At 34.8% G+C, this 25884-nt stretch overlaps 1 protein-coding gene across 14 annotated transcripts in view; it reads right to left on the bottom strand.

Annotated features, from left to right (window-relative positions):
* LOC109566793 (NEDD4-binding protein 2-like 2) overlaps positions 1–25366 on the bottom strand; it is a 61668-nt gene extending 36302 nt beyond the window's left edge. For 2 of the 14 annotated variants that reach the window (XM_019971424.2, XM_019971423.2), the window contains exons 1-6: positions 25206–25366; positions 22692–23935; positions 16345–16469; positions 12263–12351; positions 11799–11875; positions 9249–9392 (exon numbers count right to left, since the gene is read on the bottom strand). In XM_019971424.2, the coding sequence (XP_019826983.2) occupies positions 9249–9392; positions 11799–11875; positions 12263–12351; positions 16345–16469; positions 22692–23935 (1679 nt within the window). In that variant the 5' untranslated portion in view covers positions 25206–25366. Of the gene's footprint in view, positions 1–9020; positions 9393–11798; positions 11876–12262; positions 12352–16344; positions 16471–22691; positions 23936–25205 lie in introns of those variants that run through there. The other 12 variants (XM_070800586.1, XR_011569849.1, XM_070800581.1 and 9 more) reach the window with 12 other exon arrangements.
* Between the last annotated feature and the right edge of the window lie 518 nt (positions 25367–25884).

Genomic DNA, 25884 nt, shown 5'->3' with positions numbered 1-25884 from the left:
TAAGTGGTAAAATTCAAATACCCCAGTTGATGGATTGAATATGAAGGAGGAAAGAAGGCATCAAAGAAGACTCTCAAGTATCTGTTTACAAAAACAGATGGATGGTAGATCCATTCTCCATGAATGAAAATTCTGGAGTTCCACAGATGTGACAGATCACAGATTCAATTTTTCAGGCTTTAAGGTAGAAATCTCAACTAGGCAGTTAAGTATATAATCTGGAGCACAGAGGACAGGTTTAAAAAGAAAACACCGTTGGGGAGTAATACTATTAAAAGAAGGGCTTCCCCAGTGGCTCAGTGGTAAAGAATCAGCCTGCAATGCGGCAGACCTGGGTTCGATCCCTGAGTCAGAAGGTCCCCTGGAAAAGGGCACGACAACCCACTGCAGTATTCTTGCCTGGAAAATCCCATGGACAGAGAAACCTGGCAGGCAACAGTCCATAGGGTCGCAAATAGTCTGAAGTGACTGAGCACACTCACACACGAGGCCCTGCAGTACTATAGGCACTGGATTAGGTTCTGTGGACAGTTATAAACAGAACAAGTAGGTTATCATAGAACTTACATTCTAATTCAAAAGACCCCCAACAAATTGTATTAAATAAGGTAACTTCAACTACTAACAGGTACTGTGATGAAAACAACAGGACGGTTTAACAGAGTGACAGAGGTGGGGCTACTTTACTTTAGATCGGAATAGTTAGGGCTCTCTGTGGAGGTGACATTGAGGTGAGATCTAAATACTTAGAATTATGCTAGGCATAGGAACAACAAAAAAAATTTAGAGCATTCCAGAAAGAAAAAAAGAGCTTAGTGTTTAAAGCAAGATCAAACTTTGCATATCTGAAAAACAGCAAAAGGCCAGTTATAGACACAATGTAGTAAATGAAGAGCAGAGGATACAAGACACGGTCAGGGAAGAAGCCAAGGGACGGATCACATAGAGTTTAAGCAGGAGGGATGTAATTTATACTTAAAAAGAAGTTTAAGTTATACATTTCTCTAAATACTCTGTGGCAAAGATAAATGTGGAGAGACTACTAGGTCCAAGTGAGACATGATGAAGTCTCATGGGGAAAGTTAAGAGGAAGAATAGAAGTGTTAAAGAAAATATAAAAAAAAAATCTCTAAATGATCTTAAAAGAAACAAAGTCTCAAGGCTGCCCTACTTACCTGTATTCTAGTATTTAATTTTTTGATCATAGATCACAAATCTAAAGACTACTAACAAGATTCAAAATTTCAAACAAAAGGCTCTGATACTGTTAGATAAAACAAGTTAGATGGATGAGCCGTCCTCTCTGCTTGGACGCTCTTTCTTAGCAAGTATCAATCAAACACAACTAATTCAAACTTTGTATTTCCATGTTTCCTAAATTATGAACTGCCCTATACAGTTGTTCTAATTAGATGAATGGGCCCTTAGTATCAAGAGGTTGATTATTTTCTGGAGAAGACGTCTAATATTCAACAAATATTTATTGACTCTTTAAAGGACAAAGCTTCAAAGACAACACAAGGAAGACCATGCTTTCATGCCCTTAAGAAAGTGAAAATTAAAGTCAGTCAGTTGTGTCTGACTCTTTGCCACTCCATGAACTGCACATGGAATTCTCCAGGCCAGAAAACTGGAGTGGGTAGCCTTTACCTTTTCCAAGGGGTCTTCCCAACCCAGGGATCGAACCCAGGTCTCCCACACTGCAGGCAAAGACTTTACCAGCTGAGCCACTAGAGAAAGATAATCTTTCTTAGTATAATGCCTGGGCTCTACTGGTCTTTACACAGCAAATGGAAGATGCAGAAGGAGAAATTACCACTTTTGACCACTAGCTCTCCAGCTTTAACAATTACTTTCCTATCACTCCCCAGAACTAAATTTTTTTTCCTTACTATTTTCTAATTCATTCAAAATGTCTAACCCAGGTCTCCTATCACATTTCTTATAAATGCTTCAATTTACTTATATTCAAAATGAAATGTTTTAACCATATCTTTGTCAGTGTTACATTATATAATATTTCAATAATCTTAATCTCATAATGCAGTTTCATGAACCAAAAACTATTTTAATCTATTCATGAAACCAATGCTATTTCTTCCCCACTCTAACAAAAACTCTACCTCTGATTTCCAATTTAGAAACAACAACAAAAAGAAAATCCAGAAACTACTCTAAGGAATTAAGAAAAATCAAGTAAGATCCAGCCCTTCTATTTTTTAAGTTAACTAAAACAAAATAAGGCACATTTTCAACAGTAAGAGTCCTTCATTTTGTACTCAAAGGCTTTCCTTACAGAATCTAATTCAATATTTTATTTCTATAGAAAACTTAACAGGCACCTTTATTGCTCTTTTAGAAAATTAATGTAAACAACATAAAAGAAAAAAGGACACTATTACAAAAGGTAAAAAAACATAAATTCTTCAGAAATTCAGAAAACTGATGTGATTTCCATGACAGCTACTGCTAGCACACTTAATAAATAAGTGGCCATTAAAAGAAAAATACACTAACATCACTTAAAACAGTATTGGTCTATTTAGGAAATAACTCCCTCAAAGACTCCTCTAACAGGAAAGCCCTATACTCTCTCAAAATTAATCAGCAAAACAAATAGCTTACACAATTTAACAATCCATTTATTAAATACTACATATTTCAAGTGCTAGCTAAAATCAGGAGATATTAAAAAGCACAACAGCATATATAAAAATGCAATTCAAAAGATGTTGCTGAAATATGATTATCAACTATCAATGTATACTTTGCAGAAAATAATTGTACACTAAATAGCATCCAAGCTTTCAATTTTGACTTAAAATAAGCATTCTAGTGGTCATGTATGGATGTGAGAGTTGGACTGTGAAGAAAGCTAAGCACCAAAGAATTGATGCTTTTGAACTGTGGTGTTGGAGAAGACTCTTGAGAGTCCCTTGAGCTGCAAGGAGATCCAACCAGCCTATCCTAAAGGAAATCAGTCCTGGGTGTTCATTGGAAGGACTGATGCTGAGGCTGAAACTCCAATACTTTGGCCACCTCATGCAAAGAGTTGACTCATTGGAAAAGGCTCTGATGATGGGAGGGATTGGGGGCAGGAGGAGAAGGGGATGACAGAGGATGAGATGGCTGGATGGCATCAACGACTCAATGGACGTGAGTCTGAGTGAACTCCAGGAGTTGGTGATAGACAGGGAGGCCTGGTGTGCTGCGATTCATGGGGTCGCGAAGAGTCGGGCATGACTGAGCAACTGAACTGAACTGAACTGAAGCATTCTAAATAAATGGTCACTTTCAGATTTCTTCACTCAGCTTCACTGGTGAGTCAAAATACCTCTAACCCTATACACTCAAAAATGTATCATAAAGATGCACTCAGTTTTCCACTGGAATTTCTTTGCTGCCTAGAAAAAGACCCTAAATTAATAACAAGAATTTAACCAAAGATAACTACGTGGTTTAAAAGATAAAATGAGCTACAATGAAGAATACATCTGAACTAGATATGACTCCTAGTTATCATCACTTCCCAGAGAAACTATGGTCACAGGAGATAAATTGTTTAATTTCTCTAAGTTTCTGTTTCCTCTTTATAAAAAATTACAGTGAGGGTATTTTATAAAAATCACATCTACAATTAGAAAAGGGACTGGCACTGACAGGCGTTAACTAAATGGTGGCAACTTAAATATTATTAAATTAAGGCTTGTTTGTACTAAATTCCTATTGCTCATTGTAGTAGTATTGGAGAATATGAAGAATCACCTGTAAAAGTTGAACTCAAAAATAGCTTTCAGCTTTCTTTCAGAAGCATTCAGTTAAGGCCACATAAAAGAATCATGACAACAGTGAATTCCATAAGAGTGAGTTTCCAACTACTTTTATCAAGTAGTCTATCAGGAAGAGGCTTGAGTACTATAAAATAAGTTTTTCTCAAATACATACATCCAAGTACTACAGTATGCTTATGGGATTCCTAACCAGTGAATAGGGCTTTCCAGGTGGCTCAGTGGTAACAAAGAATTCGCCTGTCAAGCAGGAGACAGGTTTGATCCCTGGGTCTGGAAGAGCCCCTGGAGGAGGAAATGGCCACCCACTCCAGTATTTCTGCCTGGGAAACTCCAAGGACAGAGAAACCTGGAGGGCTAAACAGGTTGGGGTCACAGGGGGTGGCAAAACAGTAGGATACAACTTAGTGACTAAACAACAACAACAAACGAGTAACACTGAGATTCTTATAAACCTTTCCAACTATTTTCATATCAAAGTTCTTCAACCGTACACAGAAGGGAAAAGTTACCTCTGTTTTTGACAGAAACTTACCATCCCACCATCTTCATTAAAAATGTTATGAAGTTAACATGAAGATAGCTGAGCAGAAAATGGAGTGAAGAAAAAATGTATAGGAAAAGACTATGAAAGAAACATGATTTCTAATACCATTAAGAAGAAAAAAGAAAATGAAAAAATGTTTATTTTTTTAAAAAAGAAAAAAAAAATAAAAAGAAAGAACTCATGATCCTTTTCCAAATCAAATTTTCTTTCATTCTGATATACTAAAAAAGACTGAAGAATCCAGAACTACAATTGAAGAGACGGTAAAAAAGTTGTATAATTATTATAATTACTGTTGTAGGGTAAAACTTTATCTTTACATGTCCTATCTGAGGATACAGATGAAACTGCAAAACAAAAAAATAATCCAAATAAAGTGTATTTTAATAGACTGTACTGAACTTGAACACAATTTTAACCACGAATGAACAGATTATTCTTAGTTTTTTTCCCCCTTAGTTACCTATAATAAAGTTGAAAGGCAAAAAGCCCAATAGGCTGTCTCAAAAACCTCTCCATCTTCCCATTAATTTACAAACAGTTCAATTGAAAAAAAAAACAAACAAGGAAATATTAACAACTGCACAATACCAATGAAGTCTTCAGTCATTTCCAAAGTAGATACAATGCTTTGGTAATGTGACTATATCTAATTCTAAGATTAGGGGTTAGAGTATGGCTGTGTCCATATTAGATAAAACAGTTTACTTTTTTACACACTTAAGACAGCTTATTAAAGTTAATGGACTTCATGCTGGGAAGTGCATTGTAATGACTGCAATTTTTACACCTGGAATGAGACAGGGTTATCATTCAGAGAATAAAATTTGTTAGGAGGAAAGGGAAGAAAAAGATTATTTCTAATCTAACTGACCAAAATAAACAAAATTTATCCTCTACTAAAGATAACAAAAAGTCAAAACATTGCAAACTGACACAGTTCTAGCTTCAAAAATAACTCATTTTTTCTCTGAGGATCTTTTCAGAGATTTTTATGCTACTCTTTCCCCTTGTTTCTGTGTGTAAATTGATAGCAATACTGTATTGAGAATTTCCATAGGTGATATTCAAAACTGTATATTCCATTACAAAAATTAGGCCATTCAGTACAATCTATATAAAGATACTGAATCTAAGTTTTCTAATTTTATTTTATTTTTTTAGTTTTATTTTTTTTTAGTTTTCTAATTTTAGTTGCAAAAACCATAATTATAAACTTTTCAAGATTTGCTCTGAAATTTACAGCCAGGCAAAACTGAAATTTGTTTAGACTTAAGACTTAGGCAATTCGAATCAACTGAATTGAATTAATTTAAATGCTGCTTAGCAAAGGAAACAAAGGAATAAAAAATACACACAAGACAATCACTAATTACTCCTTTCAGAGTCTACTTCAACAAATTCATTTAATACTACTTCTTGCCATCCTTAGGATATTTTAAGGAAAAAAATCTGGCATACATACAGGGAAGCCAATTGCTTTAATAATACCTTAATTTTTAAAATAAAATATGCAAGTCTTATTTAACTGCAAAGAAAAAGAAAACCATCACCAAAGAGGATATCTATTAATCCCTTAATATAATCTTTCCTTTCACAAAAATTACAGCTAACAATTTTAATGAGAAAAAAAGTTTTATTTATAAATTGTAATGTACAAAATTTAACTCTAAAACCCACTAATGATCTGCTGTTCTGCTGCCATCAAATGTTTATTTTGAATGGTCATTGTAACAAAACTAAGTAACATTGTATTTTGTTATGATTCTAGACTAAGAGGTATTACTCTATTTATAAAGGGTTGCAGACAAACACAGACAAACATACACTCCAGCCCTAATAACTGAGTCCTCAGTGACTGCATTTATGTTACACTACTATATGATACTTCAATAAACCCTGGGACACCTATCTCATCAAGGTACTAATACATGAACCACATTTCTTCAACATTTTCCAAACAGAACATCACCAATTTTCTCTGAAAATACTTAGAAAACCAGGCTCAGAAAATCAGACATTTCCACCATAGCAAAAACTCAATTATGGGTGAAACAAATATTTTATATGCTTTGATATCATAAATTCTTTCAAAACTTACCTATATATAAAACTGGAAAATTTCATAACTTATATATATTAATTAGGTAAGAGATAAGCACACTTCAAATAGTTAAATCCACCCTATCATATCATCAACAAAATATAACCCAATCTTCTGTAAACAATCTTACTTTAAAACACATATTAAAAAGCTAATATTTTCTTTTAGGAAAGTGAATAATGAAAGATCAATTTAAAAAGCATCAAAAGTTCAACTTAATTACCACACAAATATTTTTATTGACAGTATTGGCATATAGAAAACTGTAAATTTACTTTTCAAAAAGAATCTTTCTGAACCAGACTAGAATCTATATACTGTTTAAATTGTTCACCTTAGTTAAATATGATGAGTAATGCCCATTTTTTTCTGTGTGATGGAGACCAACTCAGAATGGCAGGAAGCAGCAGAGGGAGCTAGTCCATTAGAAAATATCTAAATTTTAAAAAAGAATGTCTGAATAGAAGGAAAAACTTGGATGAAAAAACTTTTAATTGGTGAATTTCATCTTTTATTGTATATTTATTTCTCTGTTCTGTTACTGTTTAAAAGTAAAAAATAACATTAGTCAGAATGCTTGGGGGAACTTTTAATTTACTCTGTCTTAAAATAAAAAAAAAATTGGGACTTCCCCGGTGGTCCAGTGGTTAAGACCCCATGTTTCCAATGCAGGTGGTGCAGGTTCGATCCCTAGTCAAGGAACTGAGATCCTACATACTACCAAGTAGTGTGGCCAAAACACAAACAAAAAAACACACAAAAAGCCCCAACAAAAACGTCTTCTAGAATGTTACCACCTCGCCTCAGTAAACATTTATAACTTTTAAAAATATTTGGTAATGATTAACGATCTCTTTACTACTCAGAAATATTAGATGACATTTAATCTGTAATAAAATCTGGAAATTTATTTCACAGACTTACTATTACGAACAAGTTGCTTCATCATTTGTATCTTCCAAAGGCAATTCTCTAGATCCTTGAAATAAATCTGGCTGCTGTTCAAAACCTAATGGTACTATTACTTCTAAATAAAGTTTTATAAAGACAAAGAGAAAGGAGCACACAATATATACCTAACAGTTGTTTCACGTGTCCCAAAATTAAATCCTTCTATTTCAAAATGTCAATTTACATAATAAAATGCTGGGAAAAGCAAGCCCAAATACCAGGAAGTACTACTCTGAAACAGAAGAATTATGAAAATAGTGAATAAAGGAAACATGAACACATAATTGTATATACATTTATACATAAAACATGAGTTAGTATATTTCTACTGTATCATAGTTAGGATGAACAAATATATACAAACATACATATGTGTTAAAATAAAATACAGTAATACTCATTTAAATGTAAATAGTACTGGAGACTACAAATAAAAATCATATTATCTCATTAAAGGCAATGTAATAAAGACCTTGTTAAAAGTACTATGTTTAGTTTTGAGCCTTGCAAGTAGTATTACTTAATAATTTAATATTAGTTAAAAAGTAATATAAAGATGCGAGAGAACATTTAAAGCTGGAAAAAAAACACTAAAAAGTTTTAAAACAACATCGAAAGATTATGGGATTCACCACTTTGCTCTACACCTGTAACTACCACAACACTGTTAATCAACTATACTCCATCTAAAATAAAATTAAAGAAAAAAATATACTGTAGGATTTAGGATAGGTTGGTTTAGGAGAAAGAAGACTTAAAGGACATGAACTATTACCATGTAAATAAAACACATAAAAAATTTTCAACCGTTGTAAATAGCTTGTGTTTTTTTTTCCTAAAAATGGATAAATCAAAGCAAAATTAGGATGAATTGCCCAAGATCTCTGAAATGAATTCCATCTCGATTTTAAAATTTTAAGTGATGGAACACAATCTAATAAAAATGATAAAGTGAGATACACAGTTGTCCTTAAAGAAAAGCTAAAACCTGGAGAAGTAAAACATTCCAGAGGACAAATCTTCCTACAATTAATGCTAAGGAGCTGTCTAAAATATTTTTTACCCTAGAATTATCCTGTGTTAATTTAAATAGAGAAAAGTAATATATTATCAGAATAACACGAAGAGCTTTTGTAAACTATATAGTGATTGCCCTGTTTTTCATTCCAGAATTGGGGAGTATGGAGAGACAGGGAATGCCTTAAGAAGAAGGGTGATGAAAACGTAAATTACAGAGAAAAAACCCCTGGTGACTGATATACCTACTGTATTGGTATTTGACAAAGAATTTTGTTTTAGTAAGTGATATGCTAATTACAGCTTAGAAATACTTTACAAAGATGAATTTGCAGAAAAACATAATTTTACTGGTATTATGAATAGAGGAATCAACTACAGTTCCTATAACAAGTCAGTATTTCTTATATATTTAAGGTAGTCAAAGAAAAATACTAAAGTTTTATGAAAAGTTGAATTTAGGTATGAACTATAAAATTGTCTGACATCTACAAAAGATAAAATCAGTTTAAAATTCAATTATAGAAAAACATTCTGGTTCCTACCCACTCTACTCAGGGGTCTTCATAATAACCAAAAGCATTACAACAAAAGATTATAAAAACATTTAAAATACAATTTTATATAATTTTTATTTACACTTCAGAATTTAAACAACTTGCTGGGAACATCTTTTGTGAGGCAACGTGGTCTTTTGTTAAAATCTGAAACTGCTTAAGTTTCAAGACAGGCTCACTAATTTTTTTTAAGGGCAAGCAACAAATGCGTTAGCTGAAAATAGCCAACTTAATGATTATTTGTAACACAGACTTCATTATGTGAGCCTAGAGAGCCTCCCCACCTCTGTCTCTCCTGTGGAGGAGGTCTTTGTGTGCTTTTGTGTGGCGGTTCCACTGAATTCATTACAATAGAGATGGACATTTGATATTCATAACGATCCAACATCTGAGCAATCTTCTTTCGAGACACACCATGTTTATTCCTCCTACCAAAAAAGAAAAGGATTTTAATTCTATTTTTTAAGAATGTACAGGATTAACCTATTTTAGAGTAACAGAGCAGAATAGAGTCTAAATTACATTTTGCAAATAAATACTAGAAGATACACCTCTAAAAAAAGGGCTCTCTCAGTTTTAAACAATATAGTAAAAAGGCTTAAAATACCATATATCACAGCAAAATGTTAACTGATTATACTTTCTTCACATAGAACTAACTACTGATTCACTGAACCACTGAGTTAATGACCCCCAACTTTTAAACAACAAAATAAAAAGATTATGCAACACCGTTTTGAGAATTGCAGAAGAATTGCGCGTGGGTTTCTAGGACTTACAAAAATCAATATAAAATATGTTTAACTTATAAAAGTTATTTTTAACACATCTGCATTTAAAAAATTTATTATCAACACCAAACTATTATTAGAGATACAATTTTTACATATCTCACAAACATAGTATCGAATGAAAGAAACTAGAGACAATGACTATATACTGTGTAATTCTATTTATTAATATATAAACTTTGAAAGAAATTAAACTATGGTGCTAAAGTGAAGGATTTTTTTAAAAGCAAAAAAAAAAAAGCTTTAAGGAACAGCAAGCAAGTAACTGTAGGGAACTGTTACTGGGAAAAGGAATTCAAAAAACTTCTCAAGTGTTAGTAAAGCTCTCGTGACACGAGTAATAGTTAAATGAATATCTGACTTATGAAATTTGTTAAGCTACGTATTTTTTATATACTTTTCTGTGAGTTTAATTTTGACAGCAAAAAGTAGTTTACGAATTATTCTTGTCTCTCAAAAAAAATTTTTTAAGAATTTAACCCTTGTAGTTTTCTGTAACTTGAGTTGGACACGGCAAAACACACAGAACATATTTTACATTTATTAAGTTCTAGACTTACTAAAGCTAACTCATCTTCCCAGAAAAAAAGACATAAAAATCTGTCAAACTATACTAGATAGCAGTTAAATTGACTTTATTTTGTAAAGTTATTTTATATTAAGAATTATATAAAAAAAAAATTAAAAAAAAAAGAATTATAATGTTTCAACAGTCTCAAATGCAAATAAAGTCTAAATGTACAACAATTTCATTAACTCACTTATTCAACATAAGCCAAGTATCTTTAAACTCTCTCTTCTTTCTACCTGAGGAGCAATAATTACACAGAGGGCAGGCAAAGAATACCAGATATTAATAATATCTACCAGTTTAACTCTTCATAAATTTGATTTGGCATGCAAATTAGAAAGGGAAAGAAAGATCACCAAAGGAATAAAAATTCAAAGATACAAAAAGAATAAAAGGCAAGGAGGAAAGAAAGCAGTTGAACACCATACACAGAATAACAGTTTTAAGCAGAAGAGGGAAACATGTGGGAGAAAAAAATGGTCTTAAAAAGAGAGGTGATGGTTGTGTAACTCTGTGAGTATACTGAAAACCATTGAATTGTACACTTTTAATGGGTAAACTGTAAGGTATGTGAGTTAAAAGTTGTCACCCAAGATGGGGTGGGAGGAGTGAAAATGAAGAAATGAAAAATGATTTACTGTCAGGAAAACCAGGGAAAATGGATAAAGGTAAACACAAATGGAAGATCAGGGTTGAAAATAATACAAGACCACAATCCCTCACAAATCCTGAAATCTAAAATACTCTGAAAATTCAGTTTTCTGTTGACTCATAAAGAAGCAAAGTCTAACCATGCCTGTACTCATATGGCAGCATGATCTACTCCGAACATTAAACCATGTAAATTTTTCTCAACTGAATAGACTGATCATTCACAATCTGCTGCAGAAACACTGAGATGTTTGATTATGCCATGCTGCCCCAAACTCTTGCTAGGAGTGCTAACAATTAGATACAGGCTCTGTATTACCTTTCTAAAATTGAAAAAAAAAAAAAAATCTGAATTCTTAAACACACTGATTCCCTGGATCTTGGCTATCGGATAATGGATACGTTGCAGAGAAAAGCATCAGGTAAAAAGCTGATGGGATCTAAAATGGGAAAGAGATGAAGTTGGAAAGGCAACGCAGAGAAGTGGCCTAGCAAAAAAGCTGAAGGGAAAGTCCTAGTTTTTCTCTGTTTTCTGGATCTCCACTAGCATTCAATAAACTGGGAACCGATGCAGGAAGTCACGTAAGAAGAAGTGACAAACACACTTAACAAAGAACATTTAAGGAAATTTAATACTGCAAAGAGCCTCAAACAAGCTGCATTTAAGCCAATGCTCCTCTTAATAGAAAGTGAGTAGTAGTAGTAATAGTCCTATTCATAGGTATCAATGATTTAACAAACAAAAGCTAGTAAAGAAACTGATCATGAAAAGAAGAAAGAAAAAAAAAAAGATGAGATTAAAAATTTTTTGAGTGCCTTACTTTTCTAATTCTTCAGGATCAAATTTCCACCAAGTTTCAGGTTCATGAAACTCTACTCTGTATCCTTTTCCTATGGCCTACACAAAAGAAAAGAAGAAAACAAAAACCCAGAGAACACTTCTTAAAGTAAAAAGATGGAAGACAGATACAAATTTCACTTAGACAATACTTCTCAATTTGCTCAACCAAGACAAATTTATCTTTAAAATAATATGGTTTATAAAAATTTTAAGGCTACTTAACAGTCAAATTCCAATCACTATTCTCAAGTCCAGGCAAAACTAACAAGATGAACATACTGCTTAATAAGCACCATTCTCAATTTTTAAAAAATTAAGCAAATGGACACACCTCTTTAGAGAACAAGGACAAATGTTTTAATAGTAAACATCAAAGTAACTGAAATTTCAGAATATGAAAAAAGCTGAAAAGAATAGAAAAACTCTCTCATATCTCATATTTACCATTTCCACATATGGTTTCATTTCCCAAGCTTGTGTATTAGTGTTGTCTATTATGACTGGCGATCTCCCCTGATTGATAGCTTGCTTTGCTGAAATAAAAAATAAATTTAAAAAGCAAAAAACAGAATGATTAGATAAAAATATATAAAATAAAATTTAAACATTCATTAAGCAATTTTCTACATCCTTGTACTTAAAAACAAAACTGTGCAATCTCTAGAGTCAGTGCATGGAAATAAAAGGACTCTGCTAGATTAAGTGGAATTAAGAGACATAAACATATGTAATGGGTTTTCTTCAGACCAAATGCTGGTTTTGAAAAACTAGCTGTAAAGGACATTTTAGGGGAAATATTCTGTTGAACTTACAGCTAATGAAGACTTCAGTCTAGAGCTTTCATTTACAGAAAATGTAGGGACAAGTTACATGTGAATATGGTCTGAGTATGAAAAGAGACAAACATTTAATGATATGGAACGATGGAGACTTTTAACAGAAAATGGCAATTTACAAGATAATATGTAACTGATTTCATTTTGGGCAAACTATAAAGATGAGAAAAGTTACTAAGACACCAAAAGTTGTCTTCTATAGGTAAAATTCCCAGTAATTCTTTCGAAATAAGAGACTTAGGTAAAAAAAAAAAAAAAGTGCTATGGATTTATCACTACTCACATCCTAAGCAGCTAAATTCCAAAGTTCAACTGACTTTGTGGATATTTCTTAGGACAATGATTTCTGAAATTGGGAGCTGAGCTAAACAGAACTTTTCAAACTATATCTCCCTGTCTCTAGCTATTGATTCCAGTATGAGGTGAGAACTATTTCACAGCGATTCCTGTTAATGACAGGCAAGACAATTAAGAGCCCACTATAAAATTTATTTTATTTTACAGAGTTCCATCATTTATGAGAGAGACTCCATTTAAGACTGTTCTCACAGAAAGCTGTAGAAGAGCAGTCACTTGGATGGGGAGGAGGCTAGTGGACCTGTGACTCTCAGAAACCTTCCTGCAGTGGCCATAGCTGGAGGAGGGGTGGTGTCCACCCTTTGGCTCTGTCTCCATCCTGGGCGTCTGCTCAAGGATCACCCTCTCATGGTTCTGACCTCTCTGACCTTGGCCCTCGGGGGACCTCTTGACTTGGCTGTTGTTCCAGATTCATGTATCATGCCTCTTCCTAGAGAAACCTGAGAATTCCTCATATTGGAAGCTTCAGATGCTCCAAGAGCAAATCAGTTAGTGCTTTGAATTTACATGTTAACAAACAGGTCATTTAGCATCACTCCAAAAGAGTAACACAAATTACCTCTAACAGGTGGGGCTATGGATGGATGGTTGTTGTTGTTTAGTGGCTAAGTCATGTCCAACTCTTTTGAGACCCCATGGACTATAGCCTGCCAGGCTCCTCTGTACATGGGATTTCCCAGGCAAGAATACTAGAATGGGTTGCCATTTCCTTCTCCCCACTATAAAATTTAAAAGGCTGAGGCAAAATGCAATGATATGTAAGTTTTGCTGGGATTTAGAATTCAAACCACTAAGTTTCACATAATGAAAACATTTATACAGATGTCTAAGGGAAGATAGAATTTTAAAAGCTAAGTAATAATGACTAATGTGGAATGTAAATACATATTTGGGAGACGACGTCTCTAAATATTAAAAGAAAGTTACAACTTGGGTCACAAACAGGATACCAAGATGCTATCAATTCCCACTGCTTCACCCCAAACAGTGATCATACTTTCATTTTAAAAAAAAATATTAAAGTAATTCTCCTAATGTCTGATAGACAGGCTTACACCTCTAAGGAGTCAAGTTCTACAAAAGGAGCTTATTAACCAAATAAATATCTGATTTGCAGGAATGGAGATATTATTCTCTTTCCATGAATAATTATCGTCCAATACCACATTCCAGTGCACTCCAGGAAAATAAAGGTCCTAAGAAAACAATGTCTGAATACTCAAATAAAGAGAGTCATTTTCTCAAACAAATTAACCACCATACTCTAAGAAAGAGAATAACGACATCTTAGAGATATTTTAAATTTATAAGCAGTTAAAGGTGAATTTAGATTCTTCTAATAAACATGAGGCAGACTGATATTCCCAGAATAATGACTGGCACTTAAAAGTATTCAATAAATGTCTGTAAATTAAACGTAATGCTCACAACTTTCAAAATGTCCAGCAATTGCCAGTTATCATTACCTTGAAAGGGTTAAAAATTACCTTGGAAAAGTCCACACTTACTATACTAATAAAACCAGTTGTTTATCTAGACACCAATATGTTCAGCAAGTATAAGTCACACGGCACAAACATTTTAATAAAATAGTCTAGTATTGCAGAAAGAAAAAAAATGTCCCACACAAACTTTCCAGTTCACCAAAGATATACTGCCTCATTCCCCTTATCATCTACTTCTGTTCCTCTTAACTCTGGGCCAATAACTCTAAGCATTTTTGGGAACTGCCAGTATGATCCTTATTTGACTTGGGTAGTAACACTGCAGCAGTTTAAAAAATAAAAAAGAATTAATTTAAAAAAATTTTTTTCTAAAATAAATATTTGGAGAAATCCTAGAATCAATACTAGAAAATAGTCTTAAAATCAAACTTATCTGACATTTAAACTTTTTATTCAAAAATATCCTCACTGAAATTCCTTGCTTTGAAAAGTGAGAATTAGAAAGAAAAGCATTTATGCTGCTTTTTCCTGTACATACTGTACTTCAGGGTAACACTAGTTGCTAGTTCTAGGTAAGAGGACGTTCCTCATTACAGAAGAATTCTAGCCACTGAACACAGAAGGAATGACAGACCTAGAAAAATCATTTTGCAACTTTAATGAAATAACTGATTAAGGAAACATTCTTGAATAAACCAGGGAGCAGACTGTTCTTCTGAAGCTACTGATCTTAGCATCACTAAAAATGGGACAACCGTTTACTTACAAAGAAAAAAAGGTTGAACCAAATAAATCCTACAAGTTAAATGACTACCACAAGGAAGCAAATAGGCTGTTCACTGTAATCGCTCTACTCCAGGTTTAAATAATGTTTCATCATCAATGCATTCTTAATCTTTTAAAAAAGAAATCAGATTATAGTGTAAGCATGTACCTACACAGTTCTAGATTAATAGTTTTCCATTCTGATTGTAACATTAGAATATCCAGGAAACTTAAAAAAAAAACAACAAACAAAACACTAATATTTAGATCCACTCCAGACCAACTAGGGGCTTCCCCAATGGCTCAGTGGTTGAAGAATCCACCTGCAATGCAGGAGCCTGGGAAGACGCAGGCTCGATCCCTGAGTCAGGAAGATCTCTGAAGAAGGACATCTCAACCCACTCCAGCATTCTTGCCTGGAGAATCCTTCCATGGGCAGAGGAGCCTGGAAGTCCACAGGGTCGTAAAGAATTGGACATGACTGAAGTGAATGAGCACACAAGGACATCAGACTAACTAAACCAGAATCTCTGAGGCTAATACTTGGGCATGAGTTTAAAAAAAAAAAAAATCCCCAAGTGATTCAAATGTTCAGCCAAGGTTAATAATTACTATTCCGAAATTAAAGCAAATTTGACCCATGTGCCTCTAAAAAGTGTATTAAGTAACTTTTTTGTATCAGTGAAAAAAATGTTTAATATTCATGGACATTAAGCCTTAGAAAATATTAGCATTATTCGAGGAAATAACTTTTGGTAACACATTACAAAAATATCAAAGTTTTCTGAATTTGTTCATGAGGTAGTATCAGAGGTTTTCTGAATTTGTTCATGAGGTATAAAGCACTATATCAAAACATCCTATACTTTTATTGTACTGGCTTATGTACACTATCTACAGTTTAAAAAATATTCTAACTACATTCTCTGATTTTCACCTCAATCAGGTAGAGTAAGTATGATTATCACTGCTTCTAAGAGATGAAAAACTGGGTCTCAAAGCTCTTTCGATGGCTTGTCAAAGTCATCCAGTTGGTAAAAAGAAAAAAAGTCAAGAATAAAAATTCAGGTATTGTGACTCCTAGTCAAATATTCTATCCCAGGAGACTTGGCCCAAAACAAACCTCTGTTCTGGTTCCAGTCATGGGCATCACCAAGTTGATTAACATTATACCTGTACCCATCTTGATGGTGAAAATAGTCATCAGTGCTGAACACAATGCCATCACGACTCTGACCAAGCAGAATTCTGTTAATAAAAGAAATCATAAAGGTGCCATTTATAAAATCTATAACCATCAGAAATAAGCCACATAGGAAAGATTATTAAATGAATAGCTGGTACATATTTGTTAATATATTGGAGGCAGAACAGCACAAGAGTTGAAACTTTAAAAGCTTTCAGATTCCAAATATCACTTCACACTTAAATCTACATAATAATAGCCAGTAATAAAAACTATTTAAAGTGGCTTCTATATTGCAACTTTTTTCTTTTTATATTGCAACTTTTAAAAACATTCTTCAATTCAAAATGATGTCAACTTTCCATGTTTTAACTTTAGTGAATTTGTATTTGGTGTCTAAAATTGCCTAAATTTAACACAATAGGTAACCTAAGACAAGCAAGCTTAAGGAAGCAATTCATCTGGGGAAAACTACATTTGGATAAAGATAAGTTTTGACAGCTTTGATATACTATTTCTATAAAGCACAAACATGCATGACCTGAAAGTGAGACTTGTGGTTTAAGGCTGTGAAACAGTCAATGATCCTCCAGAGTATAATCATGTTTTTAACTTTTAAGAGATTAAATTACTAAATGAAATTAACTACTAAATACTGAACAAAGAACACACTCTCAGAACAAGTCAGTGGTAATCAAGGTCTGTTCTCACGATTTACCACCTTTAACTCCTAAGCACAGAGAGATTGACAAGTGTTCAGTGTAAGAGAATTCCCATAACCAGCGACTCATGAAAGAGATTAGAGATGTGCTGAGAAAAGGGAAAAGACAGTAGGAACAATTTGGATCCAACAATAACAAAAAATCCGCCTGCAATGCAGGAGACCCTGGTTGATTCCTGGGTCATGAAGATCACCTGGAGAAGGGATAGGCTACCCACTCCAGTATTCTGGCCTGGATTCCATGGACTGTACAGACCATGGAGTCACAAAGAGTCAGACACAACTGAGGCGACTTTCACTTTATCTCCCCTCCTTCAACCATTAGGCAGTTGGATTATCATTGTATTGGGCTTCCGAGGTGGCGCTAGTGGTAAAGGTCACCTGCCAATGCAGGAGACTTAAGAGATGTGGGTTCCATCCCTGGGTCAGGAAGATCCTCTGGAGGAGGGCAAGGCAACCCACTCCAGTATTCATGCCTGGAGAATCCCATGGACAGAGGGATTCTGTCCCTCTGGCAGGTCACAGTTCATGGAGCGGACTGAAGCAACTGAGCATATGTAATTCTATAATCTCTTTTTGAGAAGGGGAAGGGAGTAGAAGGTGGTGGGAGGGATGATATTGTCCTGGGATGATTCAAGAATACTTCCTAATAAAAGTAACAAAGAATTTCAACTATTAAAACAAACATCTCTCCTTTCCTCAGATAAAACTGCATATATTTTATACAAAAATAAAATCATATATAAATGTAAAAAATGTACTGTATACTTCCACTTATAGAATTCTGATTCAAATTACTTTAAACAAACCAAAGTAAATGGTTTATCATGTTGAAGTTGGCAGAAACCAACACAACTCTGTAAAGCAATTATCCTTCAATTAAAAAATAAATCTTAAAAAAAAGTAAATGGTTTAAATTGTTTGAGGATAAAGCTAGATTTCTCTTTTAACTGGCCATGATTTTCCCAAAATATACCATCTAACACATTTGGCATCCTATTTGTTTATAAGTGATAAAAAATGCCACAATATTAGCATTCCAAACCAAAGCTCAATTGTCTAAAAATATTTTGATCATAACCAACTAGATGATACCTAGTTATGTTTCAAAGTACCAGAAACCTGATACTATCTTTCCTAGATAACATATATGTTTCTTTTTTTTTCCCCCATCTGTTCTACTACTTTACTAGCAGGTGATCCTCTAGGTTTAATAATACCGTACTACAAGAGTATAGGATCTTCTGTACCCAAGAAATGCTTAACCTCCTCCCAAAAAAAAAAAAGTGGGGAGGGAAGGGATAGTAAATCAATTTATATCATTAACCCATGTCAACATCAAACATGAGCAAATCTCAATGAAGAATATCTTAGGTGTATAAATCATAACAACAGCAAATAATTTTAGCTTGGGGAGACTTTTTCCTCCTAGACTGCTCATGCATCGTTTCAAAATTCCCTGAATTATCTCAAAAATACCTTTATCAATCTAGATATATCTAATGTCATATCAACCATCTGAACCAAAAGTAAATTATTTAAGACTATCAGTATTTTCAAAATTCTTAGATTCTATTAGAACCCTCCCAAGTTACGACAGGTACTAAAATGGATTCTCAGAATGCCAAAATTGAGACTTTTGAGAAATCAAGTATACAATAAAAACTTCAGATGTGGTCCCACTGGCCACTTGATTCGTATTTTTTCAAAATAGCTATCTTTCTGAGGACCTAGTATGTGCCAAGCATTTTATATATATACCTTTATGATTCCATTTAATCCTCACAACAACCTTGACAATGTGGTATTAAACAAATTCAGAAATGAAAATAATTTCTGAAATCAGGCCACCAAAATCACATAAACAATGGTGGAAGAGCCAAAACCAATAGCTCATAACATCCCTGCCTCCTGGCGTCCACACCCTTGGATAATCCCCTCAACTGAGGGGACCTTACAGCCTACAGATAGCAAGAAACTGAGGCCTTCAATCCAACAGCTCACAAGGAAATGAGTCTTGTCAACAATTCTGAGCGAGATTCCATGCCGGTCTTCCCCCAAGACAAGCCTTCAGACCAAAACACAGCCCAAAGCAACATGGTGATCACAGCATCATTGGAGACCTTGAACAAGAGGCATCCAGATTCCTGTCTTTCAGAAACTGCGAGACAATAAATGTTTATTGCTTTAACAAGTCAGCTTCAGGGAACTTTGTAACACAACCATAGATAAAAAATTTACTCTGTACTTACACTCTTTCACTTGAGTAACAAATGAGCTGTATTCTTTAAGCGTCATTTTGAGAGTCCTACTCCCCAAAATGGTCTACTATATATAGAATCACTGTAATTTTCCTGCTTTATTTTTTTTAATTTCTAAAAACTATATGTTTTCTATAACACATCATATATATTTAAAAACAGAAGTGATTAAAAAAAAAAAACCTCTGAGTAAAACTGATACTGCATGAATTCTTTACCTCCTTATGTACTGAGTGGCCTTGCATATCCTCTGGCCCAAGACTACTGGGACACTTCATTCTCCAAATACTCCTTGAAAGAAGAAAATTACTCTACATAAGAAAAAGTCAATCCTTCCTCTGGAGTTTAAACTAAGAGCTTTTCCAACAGAAGGAAGGAAAAATGAAATCTCTTCCTCTCTTCAAACTGTTGTGTTCTATAGCTGCTATAACAAATTATCACAAACTTGGTGGCTAAAAACAACACAGGTTTATTATCCGACTGTTCTGAAAGTCAGAAGTCTGAAATCAGTTTCATTAGGTTAATATCAGTTGTGGTCAGACTAGCATTCCTTTAAAAGCAACCTACATATCCATCTTGACTCATGGTCCCTTCATCACCAAAGCCAGCAGAGTAGGACTTTCTCTTTCTGACAAGTACTTCAACTATCTTTTACTCCTGATCAACTCCAGACATTTTGCTAATATGATGAAATTACTGCTTCTGATAATACTCTGGTGAAATCTGTAGCATAAAGGAATGTGGATTTGCTGAAGTAATTTCAATTTATGCCTCCTCCTTGCAAGAACACAGTATAAGAATCTAGCAAAATCTTTAGCCCACACCCCTAAGAATGATACCCCAAACTTGATCCCTAAATGGTCTTGAGACCAATTATGGAATCAAAGGATTCAGTTTGGCTGATTGCCAACTGCAACAGCAACAAAATTCTATCTCTAGAATATTGTTGAATTCTGCCTCAAATGAACCTTTCATCAAAAGGCCGTCAGTTTACCTAAGAGGATAAAGAGCTGGCACCTTGTCATACTTACAGAAGTTGTGTGAACTGGTTTGCACAGGTTTACTTGTAAATATTTAAACTCTGTACTTGTATTCAAACTTAATGTAAGACTGGTTTCATCGAAATCTGTTCATTAAGTTGTGGTAAACACTAAGCGTCTGCCACTTGTAACCAAGTTGGCTTTTAGGTCAGTTATCAGTAAATAAAGATAATGCTGTCTTGAGGGTTGAGATGAGAAACCAAAACATCAAAAGTGGAGGCAAGTAAGAAAACCTCTAAATAAGTAAAATCCTGAGAAAAATGAAAGGACACATATTATGTCTCCTGCAGTGGAGGGCAGGGTACTAGTTCAAGTGCACAAGGATATGAAGATAAAGAGGTAGGTAAGGACTAAAGGAAGAAAGGGACTTGAATACTATCCCCAAAGAATTTGAAATTTATCTAACTCACTATAACTCATTACCACATATCAATACTAAACAATGTTATATTTTAATTTAGTGCCCCAAATTAATTCAACTCTGATCCTCCAAATCTTTACTCCTTTTTTCAAAGCTCATTTGAAAAGCTAAATCCTACATGAAACCATTCCTCATTAGAGAATATGTGGCTTCATATCCAATCCCAAATAACCATTCCTACTTCATTCAAAAAAGTGCTGACCTAAAGAGATACTTCTGCTGCTTTAACCAAGCTATTCAAAGCCAGGAGTCAGGTATAGAGCAACCCATGTGATAGATATTAAAGTGAAGGATTAGGTAAGATACACACCCTCATTTACATCCCCACTTTGATCTCTTATCAGTTTTTACAACTTCTCCCAAGTCCTTGAACCTGAACTCATTTTTTATTAGCCTCTGCTGCTTCTAAAAAGTGAAAAGGCTAATTCATCTCCCAAGATGGTTATATACGGAAGTACTCTATAACCTAAAAACAGTAACATAAATAAATGGTAGTTGTGACTGTAACTTCCATTCTTATTACACCTAATTTCTCAAATAAAGAAATATACATGGGGTCGCAAAGAGTCAGACATGACTTAGTGACTGAACAACAACATATTAAATATAATCACCTCTCATCTCCCACTACAATTACGTCTCCTTGAACTTCTACTGAATTGCCACTACACTTGATTCATTTTCAGTTTCAACACACTCCAATATGTTGTTCCAAACCTAATCCTTCTTTTTGCATTCTATACCAGAGGTCCTCACCAGAAGATGCATTCATCCAATTTCCAACCATCTCTTTTCTGATATTCCAAATCTAGAAGAACGCTCATGTTTTTAAGACTTCATTCCTAATTTCTATCCTTTCTAAAGAAGGGTTGAAATATCATTTTCTCTACAAAATTTTCACTAAAAAGGAATCAAAATGCAGACTTAAAATTCATTCACAAAATAACAGTTTACAATCTAGCTTGAAATGTCTATATAACTTAAATCTTTCTCTAATTTCTTGCTTCTGAAGAAATACTGTGTAAGTTTTTTAGACTGTCTTGCAAATAAATATAAACCATTTACAAAATAGTTCCTTGACTTTTTTATCATCACCCAAAGACATCAAATAAACTCTTTTCCCTCTTATCTAGCATAAACCTCGAAATCATCCTATATAAACTACAAAGAATCTGTATTGCTTTTCATAGCTGCACAAATGTGTTTGACTGCATCAATATTTTAAAAATGTAAACAAAGACAGGAATTTGAAACATTTCACCACACAATAAAACATCATCAGTTCTAACTTCACTAATTTCAGATATTGCTCACTTCAAACTCTTAAAGAAACTGCAAACAGGTTCCCTCCATCAACAATGGTACAAACACGACACAGTTCTTAAAACAAGTTCAAAATTCCTCTCCTTGGGTTATCTCATTGCTTCTCATAATTCCAGAAAAATAAGTATTATTCATTAACGGCGAAACCTGTCCAAGGTCACAAACTGAAATAACTGAGTCAAAGCTCAAGTTCTCTACCTATGAATCCAACTCTTCTTGAATAGCTGACTTGAAGGGCAGCACAGTTCTCAAATAGCATTTGCTTCATCACAGCCATTATTTCACATGGTGAATCTATTTTTAAAGTCCTTAACAGGATCTTAATAAGAATATATATGTCAATTCTCCTTTCCTCTATCAGAAAACATCTTTTAAAATATTTACCATCATATGCCATTCTCAAGTATAACAAATTAAAGATTTTTTACAAGACACATAAAAGCATTTGCCATTGATTACAACTATCATGATCTTAAAGCAATAAATTACCAAGTATTCACTTGGTATCCTTTACTTACCGAGACAATGTCGTTTTCCCAGAACCAGGCAAACCTCTTAAAAGAATAAGTAACTTCTGCAATTTATGTAACTTTTCCTCTTCAAACTGCTGGTTTATAAACCTGTCTGTTCCATTACACTCCTCCACAGAAGGATCTTTCCAGTATCTTTCACTGGTTTCACAGAAACCATTACTCGCATACCCATCTTGCACACTGTAGTCATTTCTAGAGGGATGATCACTACTGCAGTCAGTATATTCATTGTTCTCATCAAAAGTCAAACAATCCCAGTTAGCATGACAACTATTTATAAAATATCCATTCTGCATCTCAAAGTCATCCTGGGAATGGAAAATATTTGATGGTGGATTTGGTGGAACACTGAATCTTTCAATATTTAAGTGATAGTTAAAACTGGGAAGATGAGGGTCTTGTGGTACTACAAAAGAATCCATTGCTTGCCACTCAGGCCTGAAGGAAGTAAATGAATCATCACAAAATGTAGGTATCATTTGTCCATTACAAGGATATTTACCTGGCTCATTCCCCACCCACTGTTGATAACCACAATGTGGTTGAAGGCCATTACTAAGATATTTTTTCTTTTCTTCTTCAGATTTTAACAGATCATTATTAGGGTTCTGATAATATGCAATGAGTTGTTTCTCAGAGGGTTCGGGTTCCTTACAACTACTTTCTGAATCATCTTTTTCATTTTCAAGCTCTTCAATTTCTTTGTAAAACTGGAACAATTCATTGTCAATCTCTGATTTTTTGGAGTTAAATTTCTGTTTGTTTTGTTTTCTTTTGCCGTCTCTACCATTGATAGTGTCTGCTTGATTCCTCCCGTCATTACATTTTTTTTCCTCAGGGGGTTTGTAAATGGGTCCTATAAATGCTTTACTTGTGCTATATATCTCATCATCTGTGGATACCAATGGAGGATGTATATCCTGTACAACTTGTGAATCAACAGACTCAATAACATCCGGTCTGTCACTAGGCATCCCATCATGCTCAGGTTTCAGCAAATCTGTAGTTTGGGTTTTGTCCTCCTGAAGATAACTATGTCCTCTAACATTAGTGATGGTTACAGGGGTCCAATCACTTCCAGTTTTCTCTTGCTTTCTGTAAAAATTACCACTACCATGATAGGGGAAAACATATGCCTCTTCAGTAGACTTCAATTTCTTGGAGCATGGTTCACTTAGTAGTTCTTCTTCATGTCCCATGGATTTAGTTTCAACTTCACCATAAGGCATCTGAGGAGAAAATCACACAACTAATACTTTAAAAACCTAAACAAAAATTTCCTCAGAAACAACAGAAGAAAACAATTGATATAAGCATTTAAAAACCATTTTCACAAAACACGAAAATTTTAAAGTTGTAATTTTATAATCCTGTACTACTGTTATGACATTGTGATTTAAAGCAGGAGTTTCACTGAAGGTAAATAAACATCCTTTTTTAAAGAAAGTTATATCTCCTATTTAATCTAACTCATGTATTTCTGAATTCGAGAACCTAAGCAAAAACTAAAGCAAGCTTGGAAAGCTCAATCAGTAATACACATTTCAATGACACAGATATACAATCGTGTACTAAAAAGGACAGTAAGTGTGCCAACCAAAATGACAAAGATCCAAACTGGTTGTAATAAACTGTATCATAAATGTCTTCCTGTTTAAAACCACTAGGTCCTTAGCAAACCTCACACAACCACAAGTGTTAGCAATCAAACGTCAGATTAACTGAAATGTCAGTCTTTATAGGCCCTATTCTTGCGAGGAGAATAGGGTCCCCAAGTGTGTGTATTACATTGATTTTAAAGAAAAAAACAGTAACTTAAGTTGTCCTGAGAATGACAGAAATATGTGATGTTTAGAAATCTGGCAACTCCCCAAATCAAAGCCCTCATCTTTTCCAGATGGTTCGTCCATCTCGTAGATAAATAAACTCTGCTTCCCCTGAAAATTTTGGGGGACCCTCAACAGTACAATTCAAAAGCCTGTTTTGGTCAATACTTCATTCCGCCCGCTCTCTGGTCTTCCTTTCTCTAACACGAGAGCAAAAGGAAAGGGCAAAAACACGAGTGGGACAAGACGGCCCCAAGGGGACTGAAAGAAAATACACCTGAAGAGAACGCCAACCTCCTAGAAACAGGCCCCTCCTAGGCCGCTTCTCAGCTTCTCATTTCCTCATTATAAACAGCAGAAAAGACCCAGGGAAGAGAAAGGAGAGAGGCCTATACACAACTTGAACCCTAAGGCCTCCTGACCTCCAAACAAGGCAGCCCGGGCAAAAGCGCTTCACCCAATTTTTCTGTCCCAAAGGAGACACGTTCAGGTTCTATCTAGGAATTCCAAAGAGCTCCGAGACCCAAAGGTTCACTCCCGGCTTCTGTATACAGCTAACCTAAAGGGTTCAGTCAAGCGCCGGCGAGAAGCCAAGCCACTTAAGGAAGAAGAAAGAAACTGAAAAACCTCCCCACCACAACCCCACCTCGCTTAAAATGGTCTGTTTACTCACCTTATACCACAGTTCTGCATTGACCTCAAAACAGTAGGTGAAAGAACCGCAGAGACCTTCCCCAAACAGATACCGGGTGGGACTGAAAGCCGGGACCTCAGGAGCCGAGAAACAAGCCGCGACTCCGTACGCAAGATGGCGACCACCTCACAGTTACCCCGGCAGGAATTACGAATTCGCGCCAAGGCATTGTGGGAAACGAAGTCCGGAATTCACACCCAGCCTGGAAATCTCAACGTCTCCCAGAATGCATTGCTTCACATACGCGCTGAGGACAAAAGGCGAAGGCCGGAAGTAGTTCTTAGATTGGAGGCGGGACGTTGTTTAGAAATACCAACTTCGGCTAAAATAGGCATCGACCTGGTCTGGTGTTCACCACTAAATGAAAAGACACTGTGAGTGCCTGACATCCAAAACACATACATAAGCTGTTCTGAGTATATGCAGATACATAAACTGTTCTGAGTACATGCTTTAAGGCTTTTGCCAAGTCGCTTCAGTCGTGTCCGACCGACTCTGTGCGACCCCATGGACTGCAGCCTACCAGGCTTCTCTGTCCATGGGATTCTCCAGGCAAAAACACTGGAGTGGGTTGCCATTTCCTTCTCCGCAAAATAAGGCTTTTAGGGATACTCAAAAACTTTTCAAAAGGGTCTTAACATTTCACCTCGCCAACTAG

Source organism: Bos indicus, chromosome 12 (genome assembly GCF_029378745.1).
Source record: "Bos indicus isolate NIAB-ARS_2022 breed Sahiwal x Tharparkar chromosome 12, NIAB-ARS_B.indTharparkar_mat_pri_1.0, whole genome shotgun sequence".
NCBI classification, from domain to species: Eukaryota; Metazoa; Chordata; class Mammalia; order Artiodactyla; family Bovidae; genus Bos; species Bos indicus.
The sequence above is the reverse complement of the archived record's forward strand: the minus strand, read 5'-3'. Positions and strand labels throughout refer to the sequence as shown.